The sequence below is a fragment of the Zosterops lateralis genome (genome assembly GCF_965231275.1).
Source record: "Zosterops lateralis genome assembly, chromosome: 35".
Classification (NCBI taxonomy): Eukaryota; Metazoa; Chordata; class Aves; order Passeriformes; family Zosteropidae; genus Zosterops; species Zosterops lateralis.
The window spans coordinates 1,309,176-1,329,390 of NC_139795.1; the positions used below are offsets into that span (position 1 = coordinate 1,309,176).

Genomic DNA, 20,215 nt, shown 5'->3' on the forward strand with positions numbered 1-20,215 from the left:
CTCAATATACCAAGGACCGCCCCCAAAATGGGAACAGTGATTGGGGGTGATGTCATGGGTGTGACGTCATGGGGGAGTGACGTCAAGGGTCAGGGACATCCCCACATTGGGGACAACAAACCCCTCCCCTCAAAATTGTGGACAATGACGTCATGGGGTGGTGACGTCACCAATTGGGGGGCAGGACCCCCTGAAATGGGGCCGGGGGACTTTGGTGGCCCCGGGGGGTGACACGGGGACACGGAGCTGGGACAGTGACACCGATGTGACACGGGGACAGAGCTGGGACAGTGACACCGATGTCACCTGGAGCTGGGACAGTGACACCGATGTGACACAGGACACGGGGCTGGGACAGTGACACCGATGTCACCTGGAGCTGGGACAGTGACACCGATGTGACACAGGACACGGGGCTGGGACAGTGACACCGATGTCCCACAGATGTCACAGGTGTCACCCAGATGTCACTGTGGTGCCACCCCTCCAATAAAGTCCCCAAGGCTGGTGACACTGAAGTGGCCTTTGACTGGGGGAGGGGACATTGGGGACCTTGAAATTGGGGAGGGGGACACTTTGGGGACCCCAAAAATGGGGTTGGGAACATTTGGGACCCCAAAAATTGGGGAAGGGACCCCAAAAATACTATGGGGACACTTTGAGGACCCCAATTTTGGGATGGGACCCTAAAAATGGGGAGAGGGGACTTTGGGGACCCCAAAAAAAGGATGGGGACACTTTGGGGACCCTAAAATAGGGTGGGAGGGACATTGGGGACCCCAAAATTGGGGTGGGGACCCTCAAAATGGGATGGGGACATTGGGGACCCCAAAAATGGAGAAAGGGACACTTTGGGGACCCTAAAATGGGGGGGAGGGACATTGAGGATCCCCCAAATTGGGGAGGGGACCCTCAAAAATGGGGAGGGGGGACTTTGGGGACCCCAAAAACTGAATGAGGATCCCAAAAAATGGGGATGAGACCCCAAAAAATGGGATGGGGACATTGGGGACCCCAAAATTGGGGAGGGGACACCAAAAATTGGGGTGGGGACACTTTGAGGACCCCAAAATTTGGGAGGGGACCCCCCAAAAAATGGAGATTGGACCTCAAAATTGGGATGGGGACCCAAAAATTGGGGAGGGGGGACATTGGGGACCCCAAAATTTGGGAGGGGACCCCAAAAAATGTGGATGGGACCCTAAAAATAGAGGGAAGGGATTTTGGGGACCCCAAAATTGGGGACTGGACCCCCAAAACAGGATGGGGACAATTTGGGGACCCCTAAAATGGGGAGGGGACACCTTGGGGACCCCAAAATTGGGGGGGGACACTTTGGGGACCCTAAAATGGGGACAGGGGACATTGGGGACCCCAAAATTGGGGATTAAACCCCAAAAATGGGGACAGGGATCCCCAAAAAATGGGGATGGGACCCCAAAATTGGGTTGGGGACACTTTGGGGACCCCAAAAATTGGGGATTGAATTCAAAAATTGGGATGAGGACCCCCAAAAAATGAGAATGGGACCCCAAAATTGGGGTGGAGACACTTTGGGGACCCCAAAAATTGGGGACAAAACCCTCTCCAGACACCCCAAAATCTCCGCCCCAAAATTTATTTCTTGAACCTCTCCAGGGCCCCCTTTTTTGGGGGGTCTCCCCCCTTTTTTGGGATTTTTCCCCCCAATTTTGGGATTTTTCCCCCCTTCTTGTTCTTTTTGGGGTTTTCTCCCATTTTTTTCCCATTTTTGGGGTTTTTTTCCCCATTTTTTTGGGCGTTTCCTGCCCCTTTTTCCTGATTTTTTTGGGGTTTTTCTCCTGTTTTTTTCCCAATTTTTTTTGGTTTTTCTCCTGTTTTTGTCCCAATTTTTTTGGGTTTTTCTCTCGGTTTTTTCCCCGTTTTTTGGGGTTTTTTTCCCTCCTTTTTCCTCTTTTTTTTGGGCGGCTCCTCCTGGTTTTTCTCCTTTTCCTTTTCTTTCTGCTCCAAACTCTGCCGGATCTGGGCCTGGGGAGGGGAAAAATGGGGATTTGGGGAACATTCACAAAAATTTCACCCCAAAATTCCCAAAAATTTCCCCAAAATTCCCCCCCAAAATTTTCCCTAAAATTCCCAAAAAAATCCCCAAATAATCCCCTAAAAATTCCCCCAAAAATCCCCTAAAAAATTCCCCCCAAAAATCCTCAAAAAATCCTCAAAAATTTCTCAAAAAATCTCCAAAAAATCCCCAAAAATCCCCCAAAATTCCCCAAAAAAATCCCCTAAAAAACCTCAAAAAATTCCCTAAAAATTCCCCAAAATATCCCCTAAAATTTTCCCCAAATTCCCCTAAAGAAATCTACAAAAAAATCCCAAAAAATCTACAAAAATTTTCCCAAAATTCTCAAAAAAAAAAAAAACAACCCTGAAAAATTCTCAAAAAAAAAATCCCCAAAAATTTCAAAAAACCCCCAAAAATCCCCCAAAAATTCCCCCAAAATTCTCAAAAAAAAAAAAAAAAAAAAAAATCCCCAAAAATCCTCAAAAATCCCCTAAAAAATTCCCAAAAAATCCCCAAAAAATCCCAAAAAATCCTCAAAAAATCCCCAAAAAATCTCCAAAAAATCCCCCAAAAAATCCCCAAAAAATTCTCAAAAAATTCCCCACTCTTTAAACTCCCCCAAATCCCCCAAATTTCCCAAAACCCCCCCCAAAAATTCCCCCAAAAATTCCCCCCAAAGTTTCTCAAAAAATTCCCTAAAAAATCTCAAAAAATCCCCTAAAAATTCCCTCAAAAATCCCAAAAATTTCCCTGAAAAATCGTAAAAAAAATCTTCAAAAAATTCCCAAAAAATCCTCAAAAAATCCCAAAAAATCTCCAAAAAATCCCCTAAAAATCCCCAAAAAATCCGCAAAAATCCTCAAAAAAATCCTCAAAAAATTCTCAAAAAATCTCCCCCAAAAACCCTAAATATTCCCCAAAAATTCTCAAAAAATTCCAAAAAATTCTCAAAAATTCCCAAAAAATTCTCAAAAATTCCCCACCCCTAAAATTCCCCAAAATTTCCCCAAATCCCCAATTTCCCCCGAATTCTCACCCTTTTTCTCTCATGCAGGACCTGCCTCTTCCTGTGCTCGGGGTCCCTCCCCTTGTGGCGCCGCCGCGGCCGGAACTTGGGCTGAGCATTGGGGTCAAACCCCTGAAAAATGGGAAATTTGGGATTTTGGGATTTTTGGTGAAATTCTGGGATTTTTGGGTAAAATTCTGGGGATTTTTGGGTGAAATTCTGGGGATTTGGGGGGAATTCTGGGGAAAAATCCCAGGATTTTGGGGAGAAATTCTGGGATTTCTGGGGAGAAATTCTGGGATTTTTTTGGGAGGATTTGGGGGAAAATTTTGGGGGAAATTTTGGGGAGAAATTCTGAAATTTTGGGGGAAATTTTGGGGATTTTGGGGGAATTTTTGGGGATTTTTTTGGAGGAATTCTGGGAATTTTGGGAGGATTTGGGGGAAAATTTTGGGGAGAAATTCTGAGATTTTGGGGAAAAATTGGGAATTTTGGGGTGAATTTTTGAGGATTTTTGGGTGAAATTTCTGGGATTTTGGGGGAATTTGGGAATTTTGGGGAGGATTTTGGGGAAATTTTGGGGGAAAATTCTGAGATTTTTGGGGAGAAATTTCTGGGATTTTTGGGGGTAAATTTTGGGATTTTGGGGGAATTTTTGGGGATTTTGGGGGAAATTTTTGGGATTTTCTGGTGAATTCTTGGGATTTTTGGGAGGATTTTGGGGTAAATTCTGGGATTTTTTTGGAGGATTTTGGGGAAATTTTTGGGGAAAATTCTGGGATTCTGGGAGGAATTTTTGAAATTTTGGGGAGAAATTCTGGGATTTTGGGTGAAATTTGGAGATTTTGGAGTAAACTCTGGGATTTTTGGGAGGATTTTAGGGGAAAATTTTGGGGAGAAATTTGGGGGTGAATTCCTGGGATTTTGGGTAAAATTCTGGAATTTTGGGAAAATTTCTGGGATTTTCTGGTGAATTCCTGGGATTTTTGGGAGGATTTTTGGGGAAATTCTGAGGAAACTTCCTGGGATTTTGGGGGGGAATTCCTGGCATTTTAGGGGAAAATTTCTGGGATTTCTGGAAGATTTTGGAAGGAATTCTGGGCTTTTTGGGTAAATTTCTGGGGTTTTTGGGAGGATTTTAAGGAAATTTTGGGGATTTTGGGGGAAATTTTAGGATTTTTGGGGGGAAATTTTGGGGGGATTTTTGGGGGGAATTCCCAGATTTTGGGTGAAATTCTGGGGATTTTTGGGGTGAATTTGTGGGATTTTGAGTATTTTTGGGGTGAATTCAGTGGTTTTGGGGTGACTTTGGGTATTTTTGGGGTGAATTTAATGGATTTTCGGTATTTTTAGGGTGAATTTTGGTGGTTTTGGGGTGTTTTTGGGGTATTTTTTGGATATTTTGGGTTGAATTCAGTGTTTTTGGGGTGTTTTGGAGGATATTTTGGGAATTTTGGGCTGGTTTTGGGGCTATTTTGGGGCAATTTTGCGTTGTTTTTTGGGTGGTTTTGGGGTGGTTTTGGGGGTATTTTGAGTGTTCTGAGGTGTTTTTGGGGTGTTTTTGGTGTGTTTTTGTTCCATACCAGGCGCTGGATCCTCTCCTGCTGTTTCTGCTCCAGCCCGGCCGTGTCCACCTGGGCCAGCAGGGAAGGGTCAGGGGTCAGCAACTCCCAGGGAATCTGGGGAAAAAAATCAGAATTTTGGTTAAAAATGGGAATTTTGGGGATTTGGGAGGAAAAAATTGGGGTTTGGGAGAAAAAAAATGGGGATTTTAGGAGAAAAAATGGGGATTTTAAGGGTTAAAATGGGGATTTTAGGGGGAAAAAACGGAATTTTTTTGGGGAAAAAAGGAAATTTTTTTGGGAAAAAATGGGAATTTGGCATGGGGAATGGGGGTTTGGGGAAAAATGGGAATTTTAGGGGAAAAATGGGGATTTTGGGGGGAAAAAATGGGGGTTTTAGGGGAAAAATGGGGATTTTTTTTGGGAAAAATGGGAATTTGGGAAAAAATGGGGGTTTTGGAGAAAAATATGGAGATTTTAAAGAAAAAAAAAGGGGACTTGGGGGAAAAGTGGGAATTTTAGGGGGAAAAATGGGGGGTTTAGAGGGAAAAATGGGGATTTTGGGGTCAGGACTCAGCAGCTCCCAGGGGATCTGGGGGGAAAATCAGGATTTTTGGTTAAAAATGGGGATTTTGGGGGGGAAAAATGGGAATTTGGGGGAAAAAATGGGGGTTTGGGGAGAAAAAAGGGGATTTTAGGAGGCAAAAATGGGATTTTAGGGGAAAAAAAGGGATTTTTGTATGGGGAAATGGGGATTTGGGGGAAAATGTGGATTTTAAAGGGAAAAATGGGGATTTTTAAGGGAGAAAATGGGATTTTGGAAAAAAATATTGGGATTTGGGAGGAAAAAATGGGGATTTTTGGAGGGAAAATGGGAATTTTTGGGGTGTTTTTGGTGCAAATTTGGGTGTTTTGGGGTATTTTGGGGTGAATTTGGGTGTTTTGGGATGAGGAATGGGAATTTTTTGGGGAAAAATGGGAATTTGGGGAAAAAAATGGGGGTTTGGGGAGAAAAAGGGGATTTTAGGAGGAAAAAAGGGGATTTTGGGGGTAAAAAAAGGTAATTTTTTGGGGGAAAAATAGGGAATTTTGAATGGGAAATGGGGATTTGGGGAAAAAATGGGGATTTTGGAAGGAAAAATGGGGATTTTTAGAAGGAAAAATGGGATTTTGGAAAAAAAATAGGGATTTGGGAGGAAAAAATGGGGATTTTGGGATGGAAAATGGGGATTTTAGGGAAGAAAATTGGGATTTTAAGGGAAAAATGGGAATTTTGGGGGGATTTTGGGGTGAATTTGGAGGTTTTTGGGGCAAATTTGGGGGGTTTTGGGGCAAATTTGGATGTTTTTGGGTATTTTGGGGTGTTTTTGGGTGTTTTTTGGGTGTTTTTGGGTGTTTTTGGGTGTTTTTACCTTCTCCAGGAGGGCCTTGACCTCCCACTCCTGGCGCTGGCGGCGGCTGCGGAAGGGGTTGTTCTCCAGGGCGTCCACGTTGGGCTCCCCAGCTCCTGGAATTGGGAATTTTTGGGGGTTTTTGGGGGTTTTGGGGGGTCCAGGAGGGATTTTGGGGGCAGCAGAATAAAGGGGAGTCCAAAATCCATCAGGGGGTCACTAAAAATCTGTTTAAATCCCACCAAAATTCATCAAAAAACCCTCAAAATTCACCCAAAAAATCCCCCAAAAATCCCCCAAAATCTCCCCCCAAAAATTCCCAAAAAATCTCCCCAAAAAAATCCCCAAAACCTCCCCAAAACCTCCCCCAAAAATCGCCAAAATATCCCCAAAAAATTCCCAAAAATCAAAAAAAAAGTTCCCAAAAATCCCCAAAATCACCCCAGACATTCCCCCAAAATCTCCCCAAAAAATCCCCCAAAACCTTCCTAAAAAATCCCCAAAAATTCACAAAAACCTCCCCAAAAAAGTCCCCAAAAAAATCCCCAAAACCTCCAAAAATCCATTTAAAACCCCCCAAAATCCACCGAAAACACCCCAAAAATTCCCCCCAAAAAACCCCAAAAATCCCAAAAAATTCCCAAAAAATCCCCAAAATTCCCAAAAAATCCCAAAAAATCCCCAAAATTCCCAAAAATTCCCAGAAATCCTGGGAATCCCCACCTGGCACGAGGATGCTGGTGAATCCCCTGGCATGTCCAGCCCCCAGCACGTCCTCGAAGGGGCAGAAACGCAAACACTGAACCGGCCCCGGAGCTCGGTGCTGCAGGAACGGCTTTGGGGGGGTCCCTGAGTCGAATTTGGGGTAAACCTGGGGGGGAAATGGGAAATTTGGGGTGAAAAAATAAAATTTTGGGGATTTTGGGAAAAAAAAATGGGGATTTTAGGTGAAAAAATGGAATTTTTAGGTGAAAAAATGGAGATTTTAGGAGGAAAAATGGGGATTTTAGGAGGAAAAATGGGAATTTTGGATTTAAAAAGGGGTTTTAGGAGGGGAAAAAGGGATTTGGGATAAAAAAGGGGATTTGGAGGAAAAAAAGGGGATTTTGGGGGCAAAAATGGGGATTTTAGGAGGAAAAATGGGGATTTGGGGGCAAAAAATGGGGATTTTTGTGATGGAAATACAGATTTTAGGAGGGAAAATGGGGATTTGGGATGAAAAATGGGATTTGGAGGAAAAAATGGGGATTTTAGGGGAAAAATGGAATTTTTAGGTGAAAAAATGGGGATTTTAGGAGGAAAAAAGGAGATTTTAGAAGGAAAAATGAAGATTTTAGGGGGAAACATGGGGATTTTAGGAGGGAAAATGGGGATTGGGAAGGGAAAATGGAGATTTTGGGAGGAAAATTGAGATTTTTTTGGGGATGGAAAATGGGGATTTTTTAGTTTTTTGTGTATATATTTTCCCCTTTACCTGCAGCAGGACGCCCCTGGGGCTGAACCCCAGTTTGGGATGGAAAATGAGCATTTTGGGGGTATTTTGGGTGTATTTTTTGCCCTTGACCTGCAGGTTTTTTCGTATTATTATTATTATTATTATTATTATTATTATTATTATTATTTTATTTTATTTTTGGGGGGGATTTTTTGGGGATTTTTGTGCGGGTTTTTTTGGGGGGGTTTTTTTTGGGTCTTTTGGATTTTTTGGGGGGATTTTTTTGGGGGAGTTTTGGGGGTTTTTTTGTGTGTGTGTGTGTGTGTGTTTGTTCGTTTGTTTGTTTTTCTGTATATTTTTTTATTTTTGGGGGGATTTTGGGGGGGTTTTTTGTTTTTTTTTTTGGTTTTTTGGGGGGGGGGATTTTTTTATTTATTTATTTTCTTTTTTTGGAGGTTTTTTTTGGGTGTTTTTTTGGGGGGGTTTTGGGGTTTCTTTGGGGGGCTTTTTTGAGGTTTTTTTGGAGGTTTTTTGCGGGTTTTTTTTCAGGGTTTTTTTGGGGGTTTGGGGGGTTTTTTGTGTTTTTTTTTTTTTTTTTTCCAGGGTTTTTTTGAGGAGTTTTGAGTGGGTTTTTTTTCAGAGTTTTTTCAGATTTTTTTCTGGGTTTTTGGGACTTTTTGGGCTTTTTTTTGGGAATTTTTTTTGCTATTTTTGGGGTTTTTTTTGGGGGGGGGTTTGGGGTTTTTTTTTTGGTTTTTTTGCGTATTTTTGGTGTATATTTTTGCTCTGACCTGCAGCAGGTCCCCCGTGGCTGTTCCCAGGGCCCCCCTGGGGCTGAACCCCAGTTTGGGATGGAAAATGAGCATTTTTATATTATTTTTGGGTTATTTTTCCCCCTGACCTGCAGGGGTTTCCAGGGCTTTGTTTTTTTTTTTTTTTGTTTTTTTTGTGGGTTTTGGGGTTTTTGGGAGGTTTTTGGGTGTTTTTATGGGGTTTTTTTTTGGGTGGTTATTTTGGGGATTTGGGGGGATTTTTTCAGGGTTTTTTTGGGGGGTTTTTTGGGGGTTCTTTTTAAGTTTTTGGGGTTTTTTTGGATTTTTGAAGGGTTTTTTTCGTGCTTTTTTTGGGATTTCTTGGGTTTTTTCGTGTGGGTTTTTGGTTTTATTTTTTGTTTTTTGGGGCTTTTTTGGTTTTTTTTTTGGGGGGGGGTTGGAGTTTTTTGGGTTTTCAGGGTGGTTTTTTTTGGATTTTTTTTTTTCTTTATTTTTGGTTTTTTTGGGGTTTTCTTTGCAGTCTTTTCAGGGGTTTTTTTTTGTTGTTGATTTTTGGGCTTTTTTTGTGGGGTTTTTGTGGGTTTTTTGGGTTTTATTTTTGGGGATTTTTTTGGGCTTTTTGGGGGGGATTTTTTTTTTTGCTTTTTTTGGAGATTTTTTGGGGGTTTTTTTCGCTTTTTTTTGGGTTTTTTTGCATATTTTTGGGTTATTTTTCCCTTTACCTGCAGCAGGTCCCCGGTGGCCGTGGCCAGGACCCCCCTGTGGCTGAACTCCAGGTCAGAGACCCCCAGGGGAGCCCCCCAGGCCTGGAGGGGCCGCAGGGCCCGGAGATCAAACACCTTCACTCGCCGGTCCAGGCCACTGGTGGCCAGCAGGCTGGGGAGAAAATGGGGAAATAATTACAGAAATCTGGGAAAATCCCACCTAAATCCATTAAAATCCCACTAAAATCCACCCCAAAACCAGCAAAGCCATGAAAATCCCACTAAAACCACACAAAAACCACACAAAAATCACACTGAATCCACCCAAATCCTCCCAAAATTCTCCTAAATTCCCCCAAAGTCCCTGAGAAGCCTCTGGAATTTTGGGAATTCTCTGGAATTCGCACCTGCCGGTGGCACTGACGGCCAGGCCCCGGACAGAGCCGCGATGCGCCAGCAGCTTCACCACGGGCTCGGGGCAGTTGGGGCTCCACAGGGACACCGTGCCTGGACAGGGGAAAAACAGGGTTTGGGGTCAGGAAAATAAGGAAATGACATCGTGAAATCAATATGGGGATGATGGGAAATGGGAAAAATAATTGCACCCAAAAAAACCAACAAAAAAAACCCCAAAATGCCAAAAAACACTAAAAAAAGCCCCAAAACCCAAAAAAATCCTCCAAATAACCCCAGGGATCCCCCCTGGAAAAAAACCCCCAAAACCCAAAAAATCCCCCCATGGATCCCAACAAAACCACCAAAACCCCATGGATCCCAAAAGAAACCCCCCAAAACCCCCAGAGTTCCCAACAAAATCTCCCCCAAAACCCCATGGATCCTAAAAAAATCCCCCAAAAAATCCCAAAAAACCCCCCAAAACCCCCCATGGACCCTAAAAAAAATCCCATGGATCCAAAAAAAAACCCCTCCATGGATCCCAACAGAAAGCCCCCAAAAACACAAAAAAACCCCCCAGGTATCCCAAAAAAAATCCCCAGGGATCCCAAAAATCCTCCCATGGATTCCTCCCCAAAGAACCCCAGGGATCCCAAAAAACTCCCCAGGGATCCCAAAAAAAAAACCAAACTTCTCAAAAATCCCCAAAACCCCCCAGGAATCCCAAAAAAACCACAGAAACCCCCCAAAAAAAACCCCAAACCCCCCCCCCCCGTGGATTACCCCAAAAATTCCCAAAACAACCCCCCAAAATCCCGCATGGACCCCCTCCCAAAAAACCCCAAAAAATCCCCCCAGGGATCCCAAGGAAAACCGCCCAAAACCCCAAAAAAACCCCAAAACCCAACAAAATCCCCCAAAACCCAACAAATTCCCCCAAACCCAAGGAAACCTCCCCAAATCCCATAGAGAACCTCCTAAAATCCAACAGAAACCTCCCAAAATCCAATGAAATCCACCAAATTCCATCAGAAACCCCCCAAAACCCAACAGAGTCCCCCAAAATCCAACAGAAACCTCGTCAAAATCAACTGGAAACCCCCAAAATCCAATGGGAACCTTCTGAATCCCAATAAAACCCAAGGGGAAGTTGCCCAAACCTCAACAGAACCATCCCAAAACCCAACAAAACCCCTCAAATCCCAATAAAATCCCTCAAAAGCCCAAACCCCGTGTCCAGTCCTGTCCTGGCGCTGACCGTTGGCGTGGCCGAGGTGGACGATGGCGCTGGCCGGGTCCTGGGCCATGGCGGCCGCGCGGCCACAGCGAGTCCTGAGCGTGGAAACCTCCTGACCCACAGAGATGTCCAGGAACTGCAGCAGGCCCAGCTCACTCTGGAATGGGGGAAAAATGGGGGAAAATGGGGAAATGAGTGAAAAAATGGGGAAAATCGGGGAAAAAATGGGGAAAAAACAGGGAAAAAAATGGGGAAAAAATGGGGAAAATATGGCAAAAAATGGGGAAAAAGAGGAAAAAAAAAATGGGGAAAATCAGTGAAAAAATGGGGAAAAAATGGTGAAAAAATAGAAAAAAGGTGGAAAAAATGGGGGAAAAAATGAGGAAAATCAGTGAAAAAATGGGGGAAAAAAAGGCAAAAAAGAGAGGAAAAAACAGGTAAAAATGGCAAAAAAAAGAGAAGAAATGGGGAAAAAATGGGGGAAAATGGCAAAAAAAGGGGGAAAAATGGGCAAAATTGGTGAAAAAATGGGGAAAACTGGTGAAAAAATGGGGGGAAAATCGGTGAAAAAATGGGGAAAAAATAGCAAAAAACGGGGAAAAAGAGAAAAAATGGGGAAAATCAGTGAAAAAATGAGGAAAATCGGTGAAAAAATGGGGAAAAATGGGGAAAAAATGGGGAAAAATGGGGAAAAATGCAGAAAAAAAGGGGAAAAATAGGGAAAAACCAGGGAAAAAATGGGGAAAATTGGTGAAAAAATGGGGAAAAAAGGCAAAAAAACCACGGAAAAATGGCAAAAAAAAAAAGAGAGAAGAAATGAGGAAAAAATGGGAAAAAAACAGTGAAAAAATAGAAAAAAACGGAGGGAAAAAATTGGGAAAAAACAAAAAACGGGGAAAAATGAAGAGAAAAATGGGCAAAAAATGGAGGAAAAAATGGGGAAAACAGTGAAAAAATGAAGAAAATCAGTGAAAAAATGGAAAAAATGGGGAAAAAAAGGGGGAAAAAATGGGGAAAATATAGAAAAAAATGGGGAAAAAACAGGGAAAAAAATAGGGAAAAAATGGGAAAAAAATAGAAAAAGAGGGGAAAAATGGGGAAAATCGGCAAAAAATGGTGAAAAAATGAAAAAATGGAGAAAAAATGGGGGAAAAAAGAGGGAAAAAATGGGGAAAATGGGGGAAAAATGGGGAAAATATGGCAAATAAAGGAGTGAAAATGAGGGGAAAATGGTGAAAAAAACCGCGGAAAAACGGGGAAAAACCAGGGTGAACAACGGGGGAATTTTTTGGGATTTTTTCAGGACTGACCAAAGCCGCCAGCAGGAGGTGGTAGGGCAGGAATTCCAGGTACAAAATTCCAAAAAAATTCTCGATCACCCAAAAATTTGGTACAAAAATGGCCGGAAATGAGTAAAAAATGACTAAAAATGTCAATTTTTGCCCAAAATGGCCCGTTTTTGCCCCAAATTTTTTGGGATTTGGATGAGAACTGACCACAGCTGCCAGCAGGAAATGCTGGGGCAGGAATTCCAGGGACAAAATTCTCAAAAATTCTGCATCACCCCAAAAATTGGGTAAAAATCAACCGAAAATGGCCGAAAATGGTTAAAAATGGCGATTTTTGCCCAAAATGACCCGTTTTTGCCCCAAATTTTTGGGGATTTTTTCAGGACTGACCACAGCCGCCAGCAGAAAGTGGTAGGGCAGGAACTCGAGGTGCAGAATCCCCAAGAAACCAGAAAAAATTGGGGAAAAATGAGCAAAAAATGAGCCGAAAATGGTAAAAATTAATGAAAAATGGTGATTTTTGCCCAAAATTGCCCGTTTTTTCCCCAAATTTTTTGGGATTTGGATCAGAACTGACCACAGCCGCCAGCAGGAAGTGGTGGGGCAGGAATTCCAGGCGCAGGATCCCCGAGAAACCAAAAAAGTTGGGGAAAAAACAGCCGAAAATGGCAAAAAATAGCCAAAAATGGCTAAAAATGCCAATTTTTGCCCAAAATTGCCCATTTTTGCCCCAAATTTTTTGGGATTTTTTGAGGACTGACCACAGCCGCCAGCAGGAAATGGTAGGGCAGGAATTCGAGGTGCAGGATCCCCAAGAAACCAAAAAAATTGGGGAAAAATGAGCAAAAAATGAGCGAAAAATGGTAAAAATTAACGAAAAATGGCGATTTTTGCCCAAAATTGCCCGTTTTTTCCCCAAATTTTTTGGCATTTGGATCAGAACTGACCACAGCCGCCAGCAGGAAGTGGTGGGGCAGGAATTCCAGGCGCAGGATCCCCGAGAAACCAAAAAAGTTGGGGAAAAAACAGCCGAAAATGGCAAAAAATAGCCAAAAATGGCTAAAAATGCCAATTTTTGCCCAAAATTGCCCATTTTTGCCCCAAATTTTTTGGGATTTTTTGAGGACTGACCACAGCCGCCAGCAGGAAGTGGTAGGGCAGGAACTCGAGGCGCAGGATCCCCGAGAAGGCCCGGAGGACGTGGATCTCCAGCCCCTGGGAGTCGTAGACGTGCAGCCAGCGCCGCTGCGCCACCGCCAGCAGGGACTCCGAGTGAAGCCACCTGCAGGGGGGAGTTTTTTTGGGGAAAATCCAGGGGTTTTGGGGAAATTTGGGGGGTTTGGGGGGGTTTGGGGGGGATTTGGGGGAAATTTGGTGGGTTTGGGGAAAAAAAATGGGGGTTTTAGGAGGAAAAATGGGGATTTTGGGGGGGAAATCAGAGTTTTAAGAGGAAAAATTTGGGCCAAAATTTTGAGGATTTGGGGAAAAGTTTGGGGGTTTTTAGGAAAATTTAGGGATTTGGGGGAAAAAAATGGGGGTTTTAGGAGGAAAAAATCAGAAATTTAGGAGGAAAAATGGGGATTTGGGGGGGGGGGAAATCAGAGTTTTAAGAGGGAAAATTTGGGGGAAATTTGGGAATTTGGGGGAAGTTTGGGGGTTTTGGGAAAATTTAGGGGTTTGGGGGGACAAAATGGAGTTTTGGGGGAGAAAATGGGATTTGGGGGGAAAAAATGGGGGGTTTAGGAGAACAAATGGGGATTTTGGGGAGAAAATCAGAATTTTAAGAGGGAAAATTTGGGGAATTTGAGGGAAATTTGGGGGTTAGGGGGAAATTGGGGAAAAAATGGGGTTTTAGGAGGAAAAATCAGAATTTTAAGAGGGAAAATTCAGGGTTTGGAGGGAAATTTTGGGATAATTTGGGGGTTTGGGGGAAAGTTTGAGGGTTGTGGGGGGAGAAAATGGGGTTTGGGGGAAAAAATGGGGGGTTTAGGAGGAAAAATGGGGATTTTAGGAGGAAAAATGGGGGATTTGGGGAATTTTGGGGGAAGATTTTGGGTTTGGGGAAAAAAAATGGGATTTTAGGAGGAAAAATGGGGATTTTAGGAGGGAAAATCAGAATTTTAAGAGGGAAAATTTGGGGGAAATTTGGGGGTTTGGGGGAAAGTTTGGGGGTTTTGGGAAAATTTGGGGGTTTTGGGGAAACAAATGGGGGTTTTAGGAGGAAAAATGGGGATTTTGGGGGGAAGAAAATGGGTTTTGAGGAGAGAAAAAAAGAGAATTTTAGGATCAAAAATGGATTTAGTGCCCTCCCAGTTCCTCCCAGTCCATTCCCAGTCCCCCCAGTCACCTCCCAGTCCCTCTCAATCCCCTCCCAGTCCCTCCCAGTCCCCCCAGTCCCCTCCCAGTCCATTCCCAGTCTCCCCCAATTCCCCCCTACTTCCTCCCAGTTTGTCCCAGTATCTCCCAATCCCCCCCAGTATCTCCCAATCACCTCCCAGTGCTCCCAGTCCCCTCCCAGTGCCCCCCAATCCATTCCCAGTTTGTCCCAGTCTCTCCCAATTCCCTCCCAGTCCTTTCCCAGTCCATCCCAGTCCCCTCCCAGTGCCCCTCCAGTCCCCTCCCAGTGCCCCTCCAGTCCCTCCCAATTCATCCCAGTCCCTCCCAGTTCCTCCCAGTTGGTCCCAGTCCCTCCCAGTATCTTTCAATCCCCTCCCAGTGCCCCCCAATCCATTCCCAGTTTGTCCCAGTGCCCCCAGTGCCCCCAGCCCCACCTGAGGTCCCGCACGGGTTCCATGGTGCTGAACTCGCTCAGGAGGCGCCGCTGGGCCCAGTCCAGGGCGGCCACGTGTCCCCTGAGCCCCCCCAGTAACAAATGCCTGGGGAATGGGGGGAACTGGGATAAACTGGGAGCACTGGGAGCACTGGGAGCCCAGTCCAGGGCGGCCACATGTCCCCTCAGCCCCCCCAGTAACAAATGCCTGGGGAATGGGGGGAACTGGGATGGACTGGGATAAACTGGGAGCACTGGGAGCCCAGTCCAGGGCGGCCACGTGTCCCCTGAGCCCCCCCAGTAACAGATGCCTGGGGAATGGGGGGAACTGGGATGGACTGGGATAAACTGGGAGCACTGGGAGCCCAGTCCAGGGCGGCCACGTGTCCCCTGAGCCCCCCCAGTAACAGATGCCTGGGGAATGGGCAAACTGGTGTGAACTGGGAGCACTGGGAGCACTGGGAGCCCAGTCCAGGGCGGCCACGTGTCCCCTCAGCCCCCCCAGTAACAAATGCCTGGGGAATGGGCAAACTGGGATGGACTGGGAGCACTGGGATGGACTGGGAGGGACTGGGAGTGAACTGGGAGTGAACTGGGAGTGAACTGGAAGAGACTGGGAGGGGATTGGAGGGGACTGGGAGTGACTGGGAGCACTGGGAGGGAACTGAGAATGAACTGGGAGGGACTGGGAGTGAACTGGGATGGACTGGGATAGACTGGGATAGACTGGGAGGGACTGGGATAGACTGGGATAGACTGGGATGGACTGGGAGCAACTGGGAGTGAACTGGGAGTGAACTGGGATGGACTGGGAGTGAACTGGGATAGACTGGGAGGGACTGGGATAGACTGGGAGGGACTGGGAGCAACTGGGAGTGAACTGGGAGTGAACTGGGATGGACTGGGAGTGAACTGGGATGAACTGGGATAGACTGGGATGAACTGGGATAGACTGGGAGGGACTGGGATAGACTGGGAGGGACTGGGAGCAACTGGGAGTGAACTGGGAGTGAACTGGGATGGACTGGGAGTGAACTGGGATGAACTGGGATGAACTGGGAGTACTGGGAGTGAACTGGGAGGAACTGGGAGTGAACTGGGAGGGACTGGGACGGACTGGGAGGGACTGGGATGAACTGGGAATGGATTAGGGGGGACTGGGATGAACTGGGAGCACTGGGAGGGGATTGGGAGTGACTGGGAGAGACTGGGAGGGGACTGGGAGTGAACTGGGAGCACTGGGATGAACTGGGAGCACTGGGAGCCCAGTCCAGGGCGGTCCCTGAGCCCTCCCAGTCAGAGCTGCCTGTGGGAACTGGGATAAACTGGGAACACTGGGAGGGAACTGGTCCCTACAGGTTTACACTGGTTTGTACTGGTTTGTACTGGTCTGTACTGGTTTATACTGGTCTGTACTGGTTTGTAGTGGTCTATACTGGTCCATACTGGTCTATACTGGTCTATACTGGTCCATACTGGTGGGCACTGGTGCTGACCTGCCGTTCCTGGTGTAGTCCAGCCTGTAGGGCCCGAACTGCTCCAGCCGCAGCTCAAAGTGCTGGGGGGACACGGCATGGACACGGTTATTCCCAACATTCCCAAAAATCCCAGAGTTCCCCAACATTCCCAAATTCCTCAGAATTCCCAAAATTCCCAGAATTCCTTAAAATTCCTGAAATTCTCTCTTCAGCGCCCAAAAATTCCCCAAATTCCCAGAGTTCCCCAAAATTCCCAAAGTTCCCCAGATTCCCAAAATTCCCTTCCCTGTTACAATTCCGAAAATTCCCAGAGATCCCCAAATTTTCCCCCTAAAATCCCCATTTTTCCCCCCCAAAATCTCCATTTTCTCTCCTAAAATCCCTATTTTTTCCTCCTAAAATTCCCATTTTTCCTCCTAAAATCCCAATTTTTTTACCCAAATCCCCATTTTTTCAACCCATTTTCCCCTTTCTGTCCCCAAATCCCCATTTTTTCCCCCCAAATCCCCATTTCCCCCCTAAATCTCAATTTTCTTCCCTAAATTCCCATTTTTCCTCCTAAAATCCCCATTTTTCCTCCTAAAATCCCTGGTTTTTTGTCCCAAATTCCCATTTTTTTGTCCCAAATTCCCATTTCCCCCCCAAATTCCCATTTTTTTGCCCCAAATCCCCATTTTCTCTCCTAAAATCTCATTTTCCCCCCTAAAATCCTCATTTTTCCTCCTAAAATCCCCGTTTTTTTGTCCCAAATTCCCATTTTTTTTCCCCAAATTCCCCTTTTTCTCCCAATTTCCTGTTTTTTTGTCCCAAAACCCCCTTTTTTTCCCCAAAATCCCACCTTGCTGGCACTGGCGATGTCGACGGCGTCGGCGATTTCTCTCTGCGAGATCCGCGCTGAGTCCTGCCCCGGATCCGCCTCCAGGAACCTGAAATTTGGGAAATTTGGGCAAAAATCCGTGAAATTTGGGGAATTTTGGGGAAATCTCAAAATTCTGGGGGTCCCTGAGGTGTTTTTGGGGATAATTGGCAGAATTTTTGGGGATAATTCATGAATTTTTGGGAAAAAATTCTGGATTTTGGGGATAATTGCAGGAATTTTTGGAATCCCTGATGGAATTTTTGGGTTTCCTGATGGAGTTTTGGGATAATTGATGGAAGTTTTGGATTATTTATAGATTTTTTTAGGACCCCTGAAGGATTTTTGGGGATAATTGATGGAATTTTGGGGGTAATTCTGTGATTTGTGAATAATTAATAGATTTTTTGAGATAATTGATGGATTTTTGGGAATAATTTATGAATTTTTGTGAATAATTCATGGATTTTGGGGGTAATTCTGTCATTTTTTTGCGAATAATTAATAGATTTTTTGAGATAATTGATGGATTTTTGGGAATAATTCGTGAATTTTTGTGAATAATTGATGGATTTTGGGGAAAATTGAAGGAATTTTGGGATCCCTGACAGATTTTTTTGGAATAATTGACAGAATTTTGGGGATTTCTGATGGATTTTGGGACATCCTTGATGGATTTTTGGAGAATTTTTGGGGCTATTTGCAGGGGGATTTTTTGGGATTTTTTGAGGTTTTTGGGGGATTTTTTTGGGAGTTTTTTGGTGGAATTTTTTGAGATTTTTTGGGTCATTTTTTGGGGATTTTTAGGGCTTTTTGAGGTTTGTTGGGGATTTTTTTTTTTTTGATTTTTCGGGATTCTTGGGGGATTTTTTGGGGGATTTTTGGGAAGAGTTTTGGGGTATTTGTGGGATATTTTTGGGAATATTTTGGGTTATTTTGGGGCAATTTTGGGGAGATTTCTGGGAAATTTTGGGGGGATTTGGGGGGTATTTTTTGGGTTTTTTGGGGGGATTTTTTTGGGATGTATTTGGGGGTTTGGGGGGGATTTTTGAGGTATTTTTGGGGTTTTTGGGGTATTTTTTGGGGGGGTTTACCCCAGTTCCTCAGGCAGGAGGGGTTCCCATGGATTTCTGGGGGATTTTTGGGGAATTTGGGGGATTTTTAGGGCTTTTCGAGGTTTTTTGGGGATTTTTGGGTGAATTTTGGGGATTTTTGGGTGATTTTTTGGGTGATTTTTGGGGGATTGTTTTGGGATTTTGGGGGGATATTTGTGGAGACTTTTGGGGTATTTTTGGGGCACTTTTGGATGTTTTTAGGGGTGTTTTACCCCGGTTCCTCAGGCAGGAGGGGTTCCCATGGATTTGTAGGGAATTTAGGGGATTTTTGGGGCTTTTCGAGGTTTTTTGGGGATTTTTGGGGGGAAATTTGGGGATTTGTTTTGGATTTTCGGGGATTTTTTTTTTTATTTTTGGGGGGATTTTTGGAGAAACTTTTGGGGGCATTTTTGGGGTATTTTTGGGAATATTTTGGTGTATTTTTAGGAGGTTTTTACCCCGGTTCCTCGGGCAGGAGGGGTTCCCATCTCGCCGCCTTTTCCGCTGCGGAATTTTCCCGATTTTCCAGGTTTTTGAGGTGCCATCGGAGCCTTGGGGCCACAGCCCGGGGCTGGGGGGAGGAAATTTCACCCAAATTCTATCAAATTCTACTAAATTCCACCAAATTCCTTCAAATTCCACCAAATTCCGCCCAAATTTCATCAAAATCCCTCAAATTCCGCCCAAATTTCATCAAATTCCCTCAAATTCCGCCTAAATTTGACCCAAGTTCCCTCAAATTCTTTCCAGGGACACCCAAATTCCCTCAAATTCCTACAAATCCCACCCGAATTCCCAAAAATTCCACCCAAATCCCCCAAAATTCCAAACAAATTCCCTCAAATTCCTTCAAATTCCACCCAATTTCCCTCAAATTCCTTCAAATTTCAGCCAAATCCCTGAAATTCCTTCCAAATTCAACCCAAATGCCCCAAAATTCCACCCAAATCCGCCTAAATTCCCTCAAATTCTGCCCAAATCCCACCAAATTCCTTCACGTTCTACTTGAATTCCTTCAAATTCCACCCAAATTCCCTCAAATTTCCCCCAAATCCCCCCAACTTCCCTCAAATTTCCCCCAAATCTCCCCCAGTTCCACTCAGATTTCCCCCCCAAACCACCTCAGGAAACCCCAAATCTCCCCAGAACCCCCAAAATTGCCTTTATTTCCCCCCAAATCCCCTCAGGACCTTCCAAAATTCTCCAAACCCCCTCAGGGATCCCCCAAACCCCCTCAGGAGCCCCTAAATCCTCCCCAAAGCCCCTCAGGGCCCCCCAAATCCCTTCAAGGACCCCCAAAAATCCCCAAATCCCCTCAGGGATCCCTCAAATCCCCTCAGAACCTCCAAAATCCCCTCAGGATCCCCTAAATCCGCTCAAGGGCCCTCAAATCCTCTCAGGATCCCACAAATCCCCTCAAAAGCCCCCAAATCCCCTCAGAACTCCCCAAAATTCCCAAAATCCCCTCAGAACCCCCAAAATCCCCTCAGAACCCCCCGAATTCCCTCAGGACCCCCCAAAATCCCATCAGGAGCCCCCGAATCCCCTCAGGACCCCCCAAAACCCCTCAGGACCCCCCAAAACCCCTCAGAACTCCCCAAATCCCCTCATGACCCCACAAATCCCCTCAGGACCCCCCGAATCCCCTCAGGACCCCAGAGTTCCCCGTCCTTTACCACTTTCTCTCCGGTGCCCCGCAGGAACCGCTTCACTCTGGGCCGCGGTACCGGCGCCGGGCCGGGGAACGGGTCCGTCCTCTGCGGGGAAAAATCGGGAATGAGGCCGCGACAACCCCCCCAAAATCCTCCCGGGATCCCCAAAATCCCCAAATTTGGGGGATTTTTCCCTTTTCCCCTCACGCACCCCGGACACGCCGCCCGCCATCGCAACCATGTGGGGAAGCCGCGCCCACTTCCGGGTGGACAGCCAATCAGGTTAAAGGGCGGGCAAAATTCTGGCCAATCAGAGCGAAGCGAAGCGGGAACTAATTGAAGGTAGAGGCGCCATCTTGATGTGGGGCAAGGCGGGTATTGAGTAAAGCGCGGGCGCCATTTTTGTTGTGGGCGGCGCCATGTTTGTTGTGGGCGACGCCATCTTTGTTATGGGCACCGCCATCTTGGTTGCGGCCGAATCGTCCCCCCGGCACTTCCGGGTTTGTTTTCCCAGATTTTTGTGTTTTCCCA

The 20,215-nt window shown here is 45.4% G+C and overlaps 1 protein-coding gene across 2 annotated transcripts; it reads right to left on the reverse strand.

Moving 5' to 3' along the window:
* Window positions 1-1,595: 1,595 nt before the first annotated feature.
* On the reverse strand, window positions 1,596-20,106 carry WDR46 (WD repeat domain 46). 2 transcript variants are annotated; one of them, XM_083881626.1, is made up of 15 exons: window positions 19,896-20,102; window positions 19,709-19,789; window positions 18,491-18,603; window positions 16,921-17,008; window positions 16,101-16,162; window positions 14,606-14,710; window positions 12,966-13,116; window positions 10,567-10,702; window positions 9,320-9,419; window positions 8,931-9,084; window positions 6,724-6,871; window positions 6,022-6,116; window positions 4,631-4,726; window positions 3,078-3,179; window positions 1,596-2,007 (listed from the first exon to the last, which is right to left on the reverse strand). In XM_083881626.1, exons 1-15 carry the CDS (start codon window positions 19,923-19,925, stop codon window positions 1,618-1,620), a joined length of 1,851 nt encoding a protein of 616 aa, XP_083737752.1. In that variant the 5' UTR covers window positions 19,926-20,102; the 3' UTR covers window positions 1,596-1,617. The 2 variants fall into 2 exon arrangements, with proteins under 2 accessions (XP_083737752.1, XP_083737753.1); XM_083881627.1 differs by having other exon boundaries at window positions 1,865-3,179; window positions 19,896-20,106.
* Window positions 20,107-20,215: the final 109 nt, after the last annotated feature.

Excerpts from the sequence above, each read along its gene's own strand:
- WDR46 (XM_083881626.1), bottom strand. The coding sequence starts at position 19,925 with ATGGTTGCGATGGCGGGCGGCGTGTCCGGG. Across the intron at positions 4,727-6,021 it reads TCAAGGCCCTCCTGGAGAAG|ATTCCCTGGGAGTTGCTGAC; the intron begins GTAAAAACACCC and ends TTTTTTCCCCAG. Across the intron at positions 2,008-3,077 it reads TCCTGCATGAGAGAAAAAGG|GCCCAGATCCGGCAGAGTTT; the intron begins GTGAGAATTCGG and ends TCCCCTCCCCAG.